The following is a 13306-nucleotide window of genomic DNA, read 5'->3' as shown; positions in this document are numbered from 1 at the left end:
AGTTATGGCTTTAAGAGTACAAACTGTTAAAATTGTTATGAAATAAAGTATCCCAACCATATAGTCCTCCAAGCAGGTTTAAACTAAATACTAATGATTACTTGAAAACAGCATCTGGTTCACTGTGTATGTGTATGTTGTGTGTGTTCACTTTGCTGAGGACGTGTGTTCCTCTTCATGGCTATACTGAAGCACCATGCTTTCCACATTACTACTCTCATCTCCTGCGTGGTGAAGCTGTGGTGTGTTATATGTTGCAATAACCACATTCAAAGGGGTCAAAAAAAAACACATATAAAGGGAGATGGATCTTTGAACAGCATACTGCTGCTGTTGAACCAAAACCTTAAAGAAAGTCAGATTGGAAAGAAATTAAAGTATTTTTAAAAGCTGAAATTTTTTTAAAATTTCATCACGGGTTTTAAATTGATGTCAGGGATAATGAAAATTCCTCCAACATGAAGTAAGTGTGTTTAGCTGTATCTACAATCAAAAAACAGGGATTAAGGTTTTTTACAACAGCTTCAGTATCTGTGGGAGAGGAAGGGGGACTTGTGCAGTACATTGGCCCAACAACAAACATCTCTTTGACAGAGGAGTCAATAGCATAGCAGCAATTTAATGTCCTGATTTATGGCCTTGTGCCCCCCCCCCCTTTTTTTTTTGCGTCCATACATGCACATGAATCACGGCGCTCATGCCTGCCCACTCTCAGTTTGCATTACTCAATCACTGGCCGAGAACCATTACCCTGAAAAGCAGCAGCGTTTTGGCTCAATGACTCAAGTTTGTGTGTGTGCCGCTTTTGTACAAATGGCATATGAATGCTTTTCAGGCACCAGGAAATGTGGCAGTGGTGATATGATACCTATGGATGAGCTGGGTCCAGGTAAGAGCCAGACTGCATGATTATCCTTAGCCAAAGAAGAGCTAGCTCTCCTCTAATCTCTCTCCAGTGTCCAATCGTGTCTTCTTTGATTCGACATCTCTTCTACTAGTTCTTTAACCGTTGCCAAGATGTTTTTTTTTTCCTTCTGAAAATTCAAACCGCTGAACACTCTGATCTTGGTATGATGGCTTTGGACCGAGCTTCAGACATGACACTCTTTGATGCTGTATGCGAGACCCCTCTCTTGACAAGATGTTTGTACAAAGCTGGGCCTTCATTAGAAGCTCAATACCAAATGATGTGGGTGGTTCCCTACTTACCGTACAATAAGTACACACTTAATATATCATACAGCAGATTTCCTCTGCTGGGCCTCCTTCAAAGTAAATATTCCTGCTGTTGTTTAAAATACATTACTGCAACTTTAACAGTTTTTCTTGCATTCATGAAATCAACAATTGTGTGACTCTTGTGGGCGACAGATAGGATAGGATTTTGTGTCCTGAAGAAGCCACTCTTTAAGAGATACTAGTGTTTTTCACCCTCCTACCCAAAGATACCCCATATCAAGCTGGTTTTCCTCCAAGCCTCTAGGGCAGGATTTATCAAGCGTCTCAGAATCCATCCTAGGTATTATGCTGAAAGTGAAGCTACTAAAAATACTCCGACCTTAGACTAAGACTATTATTTTTAGGAGCTTCCTACACTGACTTTCAGCAAGGAGAAGGAATACGCTAAGCTAACAGAGTTTGATGTCGCTGTTTTATGACATTCAGAGCCGCAAAGTAGAAATCATGACGTGTTGTAGTTTTACTAACACCTGTGGTTTGGAGTATGAGACAAGGGTCAAAGCTGGAAGCTGTAGGCCTTAGGTTTGTTGGCAAATAGCCTAGGTAACTATGTTACCCACTATATATGCAAAAATATGATGCCAAAAAACTAATAAATACCTTCAATCTCATAAAATATTTACAATTTCTCCATTTCCACAGTAGGCTGTAAGTAAACAATTGCCACCCACTTGTGTGGCATAAAAAAATAAATGTATAAACATAGTAAAACAGTGATTCACCACCAGGGGTACTTGTACCCAGTGTGCAGTTCAAAAAGTGTGGTAGATATGCACATCCTTTTAACAGGTGCTGGACCAAAGAAACAATGTACAAAAGAAAGAAGAAGTGTCTGAAGAAGAGCATGTAGCTCGAAACGTCATTTGTGGATGTCCCATTAAACTGCATCTGATTGAAAAGGGAGCTACAGTGTGCAACTTTCTTCTTTCTTTTATACTTCTGCAGTTGCCAGGGTGTACAAGGAAAGATAGTGGAGTATCTCAGCTAATTTGAGAAAATATATATTAAGATTTGACATTATACAGCTAAAGATAGAGAGCTAGATAGCTAAATGTAATGGATATTACAGTTGAAAGAGCAGCTCATAATATTGGAAAAATCGTTCACCCATAGTTGTTGTTGTAGTTAAAAAGTTGAAATAGTTATCTTGAAGTATCGGATAAACTGTGAAACAGTTTAAGCATCTGTTAAAACAAATAGCAAAAAAGAATGGAGTTTTTAGCTTAAAGTCATCAATAAATGGTTGAAACATCCAGCCTCTGCCTCTCCAAGTGGTCGCACTGCGAATACAAACTTGACCAAACCAACATAAAATTTATCAGTTCAACTGTATGAAAAAAATATTGTAACAATATTCACTTTTATATAATTAATATCTCAAATTTTATAGTCCTTGCTGTAAATTGGAATAACTAAATAAAATAAAAAAAACAGTCGTCAGCTATAGTTTTGTGGATATTCTTTTAACCACTGAGCAGGAGACATCCAGGGGAACATGACTGTGTTCTAAAATTTAAACTTTTAGTCTCACTGAGAAGCCTTGAGTCATGTGCATTAGCTGAGGTGCCGTAGGAGTGAAGTTTGATTTATTACTGTAGAAACTGGTGGTTGTAACAGAGCATTACTAAATCACTAAATGTTTTCAAAGGCTCACTGTCATCAAGCTTCCCCAATGATCACATTGTTTCTGCCTGACTACCTGGCAACTCCTAACAGGTTAGACACCTCTGGAGCTCTCATCAATATCAGCAGAGATAGGAGTCATTTCCTAATTTAAGAAAGATGATAATATCTGTCTACTTCAAGTCCTAAATGTAAGACCAAGTATTTGTCAAATTGAGAATTTCTGTCCAGTTAGGACAGTTAAAAATGGAATTTGTGAGTGTATGTAAGTTTTCAAAGGTACTTATGAGGACATGATCAAATACACCTTGCAAACACTGCACACACACATCTAGCTTGTTTTGGACCTACTGTGGTGGTAAATAACATACATGCCAGAAAGTTTAAAGAAGCACAATCAAAGTAACACCATGAATCATTTGTCAGTGTTTTTTTTAATGACAATGGAGCTGACCACTGTTCTCTGACCTCATTAGATGGTTACTCCACCATTGACCAGAGGGACAAGGACTGCAAATACAAGACAGCCGACAGCTCAGTGGACCTGACAGAACGGGAACCATTAAAGGTACAGGCAGACCCCTTCTGAACTCCTGGGGGATTTGGGCATAGAAGATGAAATGATGATGTCTCATTGAAATATTATCACATGTCCTCTCCCTCTGTATCCCTCTCTCTCTCCCTCTTCATGTTTTCTGAGGTGGTCGTCATTAGAGGCTTTTAATCCTATCGATTCTTTAAAGAGGCTGGAAGTTGTCACTCTCTGTTAATGTTGCCCGCCGCAGCTCAGCTTTCTGGACAGCCTCAGATCTGTGAGCCACCAGTTAATTGAGTCGAAGCTTTTGGCGTCTGTGAAGTAATTAATCTGAGACTGATTAAAAGAACCGCCAACAATGGCTCCTCGTGGAGACGACCCTTGCCTTGGCAATGAACAAACTGCTGCATTATCAAGTGGTTGTCTGCTGATTATACAGCCATTTCACACCGCAGCCAAAGTTTGTTTATTAGTGAGCTGATTGGTAATCCAGCCTCAAAGAGGAGTCACAGGATAATGGCTTCAGAGGATGCCTGACGTGTCAGATGACTCTCAAGTACTTTTTGTACTTTGTTTTTTGATGTACTTTAGTGCTAGATGAATGGATTCACCCTGTGGGATTGTCAAATGAATGCAACAAATAGGCCGTTAAAGTCCCTTTAAGTGTATGGTCATATATTTGCTTCTCCATACAGGTTCAAAATAACTCTTTCGTAGGCGAAGTCAGGGGGATATTAAGTCTGGAGAAAATAATAATGCAATTACTGTGGTGAAAATCAAAATAACCACTGCACACTGTGATGACTTTACTGTGACTTTATTAAGAGCGAACAACGCGTTTCGCCTGTAGCTTCTTCAGGTTCGCTCAGTACAACTGCTGAGTACTCACAGGTGTGATAAATACATTTGAGTCACATGACTAATTAGCACAGTCTTCATTTTCTCAAAGTGAACATTTTACAAAGGGCACGAAAATGAAAATATAGACATTACAAAAAACATGACAGAATTACACCATTTTATATAATTAAACTTCATTACATCCCGTAAACAACTGACTGAATAGGATGGGTAAAATTCCCTAAGCAGAATGGACTACAGGTCTTACAGCTGTCCCTCTACATCACTAAATGGGAAGGGTGAGTGCCAGGGGACCTAGTGGCTCATCTCTCCCTAAGAGTCCAAATAGCCTGTGGAGAGAAATACAAGTTAATGTTTACGTATCTCAAACAAAAACTCAAATCCCGTGTTTCATAAAGTTAACATACTCATATCACAGAAAAGAGCTCAAATACTATGTATCATATGGTTAACATTTTCATATCACAGAAAAGAACTCAAATCCTGTGTTTCATTAAGTCCATATGGTTCAATAGTATTCAATTCATAAATCCAAAATGCCTCCCTTCTTAAGAGCTGGTTAATCAAGTTACCACCTCTTGGTGGTAATGTGGTGTTTGGTTCCTTATCAGGATTAGAACAATGTTTTAGTTTCCTTAGGTAGGCAGTTGTTCATGGTACTGTCCAGACATTATTGATTTAAATTGATAAAGCAGAGTGTATGATTCAGTACCTTAAAGCAAGCAGATGTAACTTTTGTTGCCAATTACAAGATAATTGTAAAACCTAAATGTAGTTTAATAATAGCACAAGCAACACACAGCAATATCTATCAAAAGTTTGCTAACATTAGCTAAAATCAGCCATCATAAGCTACTGCTCACACCAGACAAAGTAAAGCTGTACAGCAGGAACCCCTGAATGTGTTGAATTAAGCTAGGATGTTTTTTGGTTTTTTTACTGCTTATCAATTTGCAACTTTTCATTTATAAGAGGAAGAATGTGTTATTCCTACTTTTGAAAGTTACATACATGGTCTCGCTTTAAAGCTGGGTCTTCAGTTCTTTGTCTGTCTTTCTATTGTGTCTCATCTATCAGTGCATCAGAACACATCAAAGAGAGGAAACTGAGGGATTGTAGCTAAAGTATATAGTAGCTAGCTAAGGATGCCCATATGTCCTTAAAGTCTGTAATGTAGTAACATTTAGCTTCCACTGTAAACTAAAATTAAAATTATTTAATTTTGTTTAAAAGGTAACTTACTGTAATACCAGGATGAAAAGTAGTGGTTTACTGCCCTCTCTAGTTGAGTTTTAAGTGTGTTGCAGAAGTGTGCTCTGTTGCACCTGCACCCATGGAGTACACTTCTACATCATTGCAATATGGCCAGACTTTAAATCACTAGAGATCAGCAAAATCAAGATTTTCAGCTTGTGTTCAGTTGCTCTTTAAGGTTTTTAATTTCATTGTTGAATTTTCCAACTGATGGTGATGAGAATGGAATCGACAATTGCCCTTATATTCAGAGCTGAAAAAAAAGTGTGTTGCGCCTCTGAAGAGCTTCCACTCTTTTTTTGATTTTTGGACGCTTACACTTCATCATATTTAGGTTTAAGTACTAAACTGGTTGGAGCTGGAGTTATACTGTGACATTTTTAAAGGGCAGATTCTTTCACCAGCTCCTAAGCCACAGACAGGAGTAATCACAGCAAACAGCCATGTTTGTCTTCAGAGTTTACAGGCTTTCTAGCGTTACTCCAAAGCTGTCTTCTAAGTCTGCCGTGTACTTCCCAGAGGTGTTGCCCGCTTTGAATGCAACTTGGCTGTTGAAACTGCTCTCTCCCTCTTTCATTTGCATGTTTCGGTATGCTGTTTTGTAATCACTCTGACTTCCTTCCAAGCTTCCTTAAGGCAGGGAACTAACACTGGCTTCTCTGATCCTGGATGCATGTGTGCTGTATGTGTGTGTGCGTGAGCGTATTTGTGAAATGTATTGACCTCTTTTTGTTTTGCTGTGTTTTTTCTTTAACCCGTCCTCCTGTGGCCACAGAATGACACAAATAGGAAACACTATATCAGGAGTAACAGGCCTGCGGTCAGTCTGGTGGACGCTTGTGATGTTAAGCCCCAGCCTGTTGACTCCTGGGTCTAAATGCATGCATGGTAGGTCTGAAAGTAAAAGCACAGAAATAACAACCTTCACCTTTGGGTTGGATTGTAGCATCCTTTCTCCTTTTCGTTCCCTGTTTGTTCATCTTTTCCGCCTGTTTCCCTTTCACCCTCACACTGTATCATGTAGACCCGCTGTCACCCTGCACCAGAACAGTCAGCTGGACATGTCATCTTGTCACTTACACGGATATTTACGCCGTTCACTTGCAGTTCAATTAATTTTTTTTTCCTAAAGGTTTGAAATTTTTTGTGGGATTTCAAGGGATATCTTACCGAGAGTTTGATGATCGATACCACTCTCATGTCCTAAGATAAATATGAAGCTACAGCCAGCAGCCAACTAGCTTAGCTTAGCATATACCTGGAAAGGAAACAGGGGGAAACAACTAGCCTTTCAAAAGGTAACTAAATCCGGGTACCAGTGCCTCTAAAGATCACTAATTAACAGTTATATCTGTCTGTAGTTATATTAATTTGTTAACAGTTTGTTTAAACTGCACAAAAACCGAAGTGTAGTCCTGTATATAAAACCTAGCAAAACTGCAACCTGCTGCTACCGTCAGAAACAGCTAAGCTAGCTGATTCCCACTATTTCCAGTCTTTATGTTAAACTAAGTTAACAGTCTCCTGGTTGTAGCTTCATATTTAGCTTACAAACAAGAGAATGGTATCGATTTTCTCATCTAGATCATAAGTATCTCCCAAAATGTCGAACTATTCCTTTAATGTTGCGCAAACCTACATCTGGAGATTTTGGGAAAGAAGCTACACCCAAAAACAAAATATTGAATCGTGAAAGAAAATCTCAGGGTGGATTTAATTTAAATATGCCTTGTGTTATATTTTAATTAATTTTCTAACATTGCTTTACTAAATCCCATAATTATTTTGCCACTGCAACATTCCAGTTTGCCACTCTGGGTGATCAACACCCCATTGTAAAAATAAGAAAATAAGAATGTGACTTCTCCCCTCTATAATACATGTAGAAAGTAGACAGGCTTGGGTCTCTGTTTACAATTCAGCACCACCTGTCTGATTGAAATGTATGCCTAGTTTCACTCACTGCTTCCCTTGACAGCCTTTGCTGAAATTGGTGGCAAATGATGAAGGGGAATCATTTGTCTGCACTCCAGATGGATCCTCCTGGGACTCAGTTATCCCTTAATGAAAAGCAGTAGGGAAAAAGAAAAATATATGCACACGCACACAGATAGAGACACACTCAGAATCTCTTCTCTGTCTACATTTGTCGTACACACCGTTGCTCGAGTCAAAGAAAAAGATAAATAATTCATGTCAGTTGATGAGTTGATGATGGGAACCAACACATGTGCACACGCACAAATTCACACATTATCAACTCAAGCATCATATGTGCAAATTCTGTTTACATACATTTTGAAGTCTGAAGTAGTCGATTTGAATATTATCTTATTTAAATTCATGATATAAATGACGTACTAAGTGGCTCCTTACATAACTTAGCCTAGATGGTAGTTTTTTCATGCAAGTCACAGAAAATTGAAATTCAGCTTCTCTTTGTGGTTAAGAGACTTCCTAAAATGTCTTTTTTAGAAAAGAGAAATAAATATATTTCAACAGAAAGCTATTTATCAGTTTCAGTGAATAGAAATACAACTGAAGCCACTAAAATCGAATGATGGCTTCCTGTCAAAACACGTTTTTTCTCCATAAGAAATATTATTTTGTTAGAACATCCTCTGCATCAAAGCAAAACATTTTCATGCAGGTTACAAGGAAAAAATCTTAATCAATAATATTCCCAAATTTGTGTATATTTTATTCACATTGGTGATTGTTAGGTGCAATTGTGATTGACTAAATTCCATCATAGCCCACTACATGACTGCAGGCTGATCTGGGTGAGCTTCAGTAATTGTCATTATTCTATCAACAGCATTTTTTTATCTCTTCCTGCCCCCTCCTCACTGCTGGCCAGAGGCCTCTTGTTAGAACTTGCTGTCTTCCTCATTATCATCTTCTTATTTCAGTCATCTTTGTTAGTAGCCATGTGTTCATATCTCTCATCTACATCCATTGCATTATCATCGGAAATACATCACTGGGTGATTCTTGAGAGATAAAGTGGTATGATTTGTGGTATTCATCGTAATTTTGCCACTTCAGATAGCAATAAAAAGTTACAGGTAATAGTAAGAATGAGCCATCAGGTAAGTAATTTTCACTTCATTTAGCATATCCAAGATTTCATCAAGCACATTAAACATCTGTTTTTCTGTCTCTTGCCTCCATTTGCCATATGAGCTGACATGATTGAAGCATTTGTTGTGATTTGTCAAGTATACTGTGATAATGCCATCTGATTGTCTTGCTGTCTGACATCTAAACAAAACTGGAGTTTCATTTCAAAATCACATCAATTGATGGAAAAATGATGGCAAAAAAGTGTATGAAATTTTAAAGGATGCTGATATTCTATATTTTTTTTCATCCTCAACGAATTCCATGAAAAGACCAAAATGAATTGATCCTACTAACAAATATTGCCTGTAGAGCCAAAGCCAGATATATCTTCTTCCTCTGTACCATAGAACTCCATTTATACCAAGGTGTGTTAATCTGCAGCTGAAAATAGTCCACAACAAATGCACTAATGCACTAAAAGCTACAGTGCCCAGCTGTTAAAGGAAATTAATTAGCTTTTCTAAAATAAATTGAAAATATATATTTGTGACGCATTATGTTTTCAGTAGTAAAAAATGGGCTTGGGGCTGAGTGCTATGAGGCAGTCAAAGTATTTACAGATGGACTAACTCATTGTTGGTTTTGGTCCTTTCGTTGAATTTGTTGACAAAAACAAAAGTACAGAATGACACTAGCCTTATCCTTTAAATCACCATGTAATATTAAAAGGAATAGTTCAACACTATAGGAAATATGTGTATTCAATTTCTTGCTGAGAGCTAGATGAAACAGTGTCATGTCTGTACGCTAAATGTGATGGCAAAGCCAGACTGTTAGTTTAGCTCAGCAATAAGACTGGAAACAGGGGGAAACAACTAGCCTAGCTCGAGTGTACCATAGAAAATGGCTACCAGCACCTCTAAAGCGCACTAATTAACACGTTATATCTCGTTTGTTCATTCCTTACTAAATGTATAAACTAGAAGTTGTGTTTTTTACGGAAAGTTATTCTTATACCTTTTGTCGGTGAGGCCAGTGAGTTGAAGAGAGCCAGGCTTGCTGTTTTCTCCTTCTTCCAGATTTTATGCCAAGCTAAGCCAAGCTAAGCTAATCGTGTGTGGGCTCTAGCAGGCTTTATATTTAGCGTACAGCAATGAGAGTGGTATTGATCTTCTCTCAGCAAGAAAGCAATAAAGCACATTTCCCAAAATGTTGAACTTCCATTAAGTCACTGTTTGTGATGATTTAGCATTTACTGAAACTCTTCATTTATTGTTATTTCAGACTCAGTACATGGTTTGTCTAATATTGTTTTTCTGTTGTCCGCACGCTGCAGGCTTAATATAACAACAGTGCAACATCCCAGCTAGAGGAGGATCTCTCATATCACCACTGCCATTTCACATGGAGCTCATCTTTGGAGTTGGACTTTGTACAGAAAAGAGGATTTAAAAAAAATACTCACAGCAGCGACTACCCAGCAGCAGCCAGCACTCTCATGCTTTTCAGAAAAAAAAAAAAACAAAAAAAAAAAAATAAAAAGTGACTACTCCCACTACTTTCTCATATCTACATTCCCACTGGACAACCATGTGAATTTTACAGTGTTGACTCTTGTTGAGCTCTACCAGTGACAAGAAACGGACAGAGGCCGGTGCTGGTGAAGAAATGGACGTGCGAAGGGAGGAGGAAGTGAATGGAAAAGGAACGTGTGTTGGAAGGAAACCTGTGCCAGAAGAAATGACAAATTGACTTTTCAGTTTTCACATCTGGAAGACTCAAATTCTGTGGGCTTTTGGTTGAATTTGACTTTCAGTTTGTTGTCAAGCTTTGGTATTTTTGATGTGAACAGGTTTGGACTGGTGTGTTTGAAGGTCACTGAATGTTGGTTTTCAGTTTGGTGCGATGGACACGAGAAAAGGAAAGTAAAAGTGAAGAAACCGAGCCTGAGAAGAGAAAAGAAGAGAAGAGAAGAGCTGTAGCATAGTGGATAAACACACACTCCCAGCAGTATGCTCTCATGAACTTACAATCCATTTGGTTCACTGTGTTTAAACAAAAAAAAAAAAAAAACTGCACTGAGATGCTTTGAAATCAAAAGTGGTTAACAGGTGATTGATGTCCATTTTATAAAGCGAGGAGTCTGCAAGTTGTGGTCTGGAGAAAGGAAAGTGACATGGTGTGTACATCTGATGGAGTAACAGTTTGTGTTCACACTGTATCGCTGTTTCATCATGGTCAACATGCTGCTGTATGAGCCAAGGGGCATGTTGACCCCGCTCACAGAGCTGTGGTTACATGTGTAACCACTCAGGTTGCGTAGCGACGCGGTTCCTGGTTGGTTGCTCTTTGTCAATGATGTGTATTAAAGAGGATACAAGGCATTTTGTTTATAAATGATTTGTGTTTTTGAGAAAAAGAGAGGCAGAGGATTGTTCTCTTGATGAAAGGATAGATCTAAAAGCATTTTTTATTTTTGTTGGGTTTTATATAAGTGTATATTAGGGTCAAAAGGAAAAAAATGGAAAAAAATGAAGGAGAAAAAAAAACAAACAAAAAATTACCAACTTCTTAGTTGTATATTAATATCACATTGTTTGGAAAGCACATCTCATTTGATAAAGGCTCACCATGTTTGTAAGCAAGAAATAACCACGTAACTTAAATGTATGTCAAATATTGTCGAGTTACGCCGACGATCACCTATTTATATTTTGTATTGTCAAAAAAAAAGTTACAGAAAAAAAAGTTTATCTGCAGTGTTCTTTCTAAAGGCGATGGATACATGTTGTCCCACAGCCCCTGCATCTTGGAAATAGAGACTCTGGAGGGGTCAGGGGACGAGACAGAGGTAATGGGATAGACAAGAGATGACGGTGTTAACAAAAGTCCCTTCATTTATCTTCCCGCTGCATTCAGACTAAGCTACGGACAACCCCGAACCCTCCTTCACCGGTGCATCTTAAAGAGAAATATCCTGTCATGAGCATGAAGAAAAAGTGTACAAATGTTCATATTATATTCTTTCCAAGTGCCAGTTTTTTGTGGTGTCATTTGGATATTAACTAATTCATTCACATGCAGGAAGAGAGTGCAGGTGGACATGTAGATGTGATGTGGTTCCAGGAAGAATCAAAGAGTTGCATCACACTGTACAAAAACAAAACATCAAGTATGATCATATAGTATATATTTTTACAACGTTTTAGGGCGAGCAGAAGAGATGTAGAAAAGCAGAGAGATGCAGAATCATATTGCCATTTTTCTCTTGCTTGGTGAGACCGCACATGAATTTCAGTGGTAATGTGTACAGTCTCAGTCGGTCTCGTGAATCAGCTCAATTTAGAGATGGAAATCCAATCCAAATTGGTGTCACTCATGCGTCATCTAGGTGAACGGCATGTGCCTGCATTGAAGTCTGACTTTTCTTTGTGACGTGACTTTATAAAGCTTGCATATTTTACACAGTGTTTACAAAGATGTACGTTGTGGTAAAAATCAATAAACTACAAAAAAAAAAACAACTTACTGTATAAATTTTAATTCCAGAGGTTAAAAAGTTATAATAATACCCAGCATCCCTTTTGTGTATCCTCAGAAGTGTGTGCTTTCATTGGACTATACTGAACCCTCGCAACAAATAACCACATGACTGTCTATTCCTGACTGCGCTCCGCAGTACCACAACCAAAGGATCTGGAGTTGTATTTACATGCATTCAAAAAAATGGGTTTTTTGGTTTTGTGGATGTACGGCACATTGTACATTTACAAAATAAAGAGCCAAGTAACTGTGCTGTAAAATAAATGCAGGACACGGACACACATCCAATCGAACGAACCTACCTGTAGATATAACTGATTCAAGACAAAATTAAGTAACTGTACTACTCAGTAGCAGATGTGTTTGTACCTATCATGTGCCTTAACCTTTTCCATGGTAGATAAAGATAAGTGTGTTTTATATAACTTTATTCCTCCCCTTCAACTGTCATCTCTCCATCCCGTCTGTTCACCTCCTCCCCTCTCCTCCTGTGTCAACCTCCCTCCCTTTTTACATCCACTCAACTCACTCATTCATTCACCTACACCCTTCCTCTCCAACCCCCCACCACCACCACCACCACCCCCCAACTTCCCCCAACCCCAAGTAGTTAAGACTGTTGGTGGGTTTCTGCCTTGTATTACATTGTATTATAAACTTTTAAAAAAGATAGTCATTCGAAAATGGGTTTTGATTTCCTAGAGGAGTAAAGTTGTTAATGCTTTCGTAGCGAGCAGAAGCGATGCCACAGTGACAGAATGTATTATGTTAATTTTACTAATACCCAGAGGCAAATATTACGCTTGTTAAACATAACGGAAAAATACTGGTTTGTAGAGTATAAATTTGGTGTGTTTTCAATAAACCATGCCTGGAAAGAAGCTGTTGCTTGACTCTGTGTCTTATTTCATATTATGTAATAAATGTCCAGCATGACTCAAAGTCTAAAGACATGATAACGTCCCTTAGAGGCTACAATGCTCATTACAAAATTTTAAAGGGGCAGTTAAATTTCACCTGAATTTCAAAGTTTGGTTTCATTTATGGAGCTCTTAGCTTCAGAAAAAAATCACAAACCTCACAGTGGACAGTTCAAAATGGAACTACTTTCTACCAAAGAAAATGAAATGTGTTGAATGTGGATGTCTTGTGTTAGTTTGCCACACTCGAGCCATTGTGGGTGTC

The 13306-nt window shown here is 38.3% G+C and overlaps 1 protein-coding gene across 11 annotated transcripts in view; it reads left to right on the top strand.

Moving 5' to 3' along the window:
- The window catches only part of arvcfb (ARVCF delta catenin family member b), a 239117-nt gene extending 226115 nt beyond the window's left edge, over positions 1 to 13002 (top strand). For 7 of the 11 annotated variants that reach the window (XM_067603116.1, XM_067603162.1, XM_067603153.1 and 4 more), the window contains 4 exons: positions 836 to 889; positions 3339 to 3430; positions 6288 to 6400; positions 9915 to 13002. In XM_067603116.1, coding sequence (XP_067459217.1) covers positions 836 to 889; positions 3339 to 3430; positions 6288 to 6389 — 248 coding nt within the window. In that variant the 3' untranslated portion in view covers positions 6390 to 6400; positions 9915 to 13002. The remainder of the gene's footprint in view (positions 1 to 835; positions 890 to 3338; positions 3431 to 6287; positions 6401 to 9914) is intronic. The other 4 variants (XM_067603171.1, XM_067603108.1, XM_067603126.1 and 1 more) reach the window with 3 other exon arrangements.
- Positions 13003 to 13306: the final 304 nt, after the last annotated feature.

The sequence above is a fragment of the Thunnus thynnus genome, chromosome 2, assembly GCF_963924715.1.
Source record: "Thunnus thynnus chromosome 2, fThuThy2.1, whole genome shotgun sequence".
Classification (NCBI taxonomy): Eukaryota; Metazoa; Chordata; class Actinopteri; order Scombriformes; family Scombridae; genus Thunnus; species Thunnus thynnus.
Note: the sequence above shows the minus strand (reverse complement) of the source record. Positions and strands in the feature narration are given on the sequence as shown.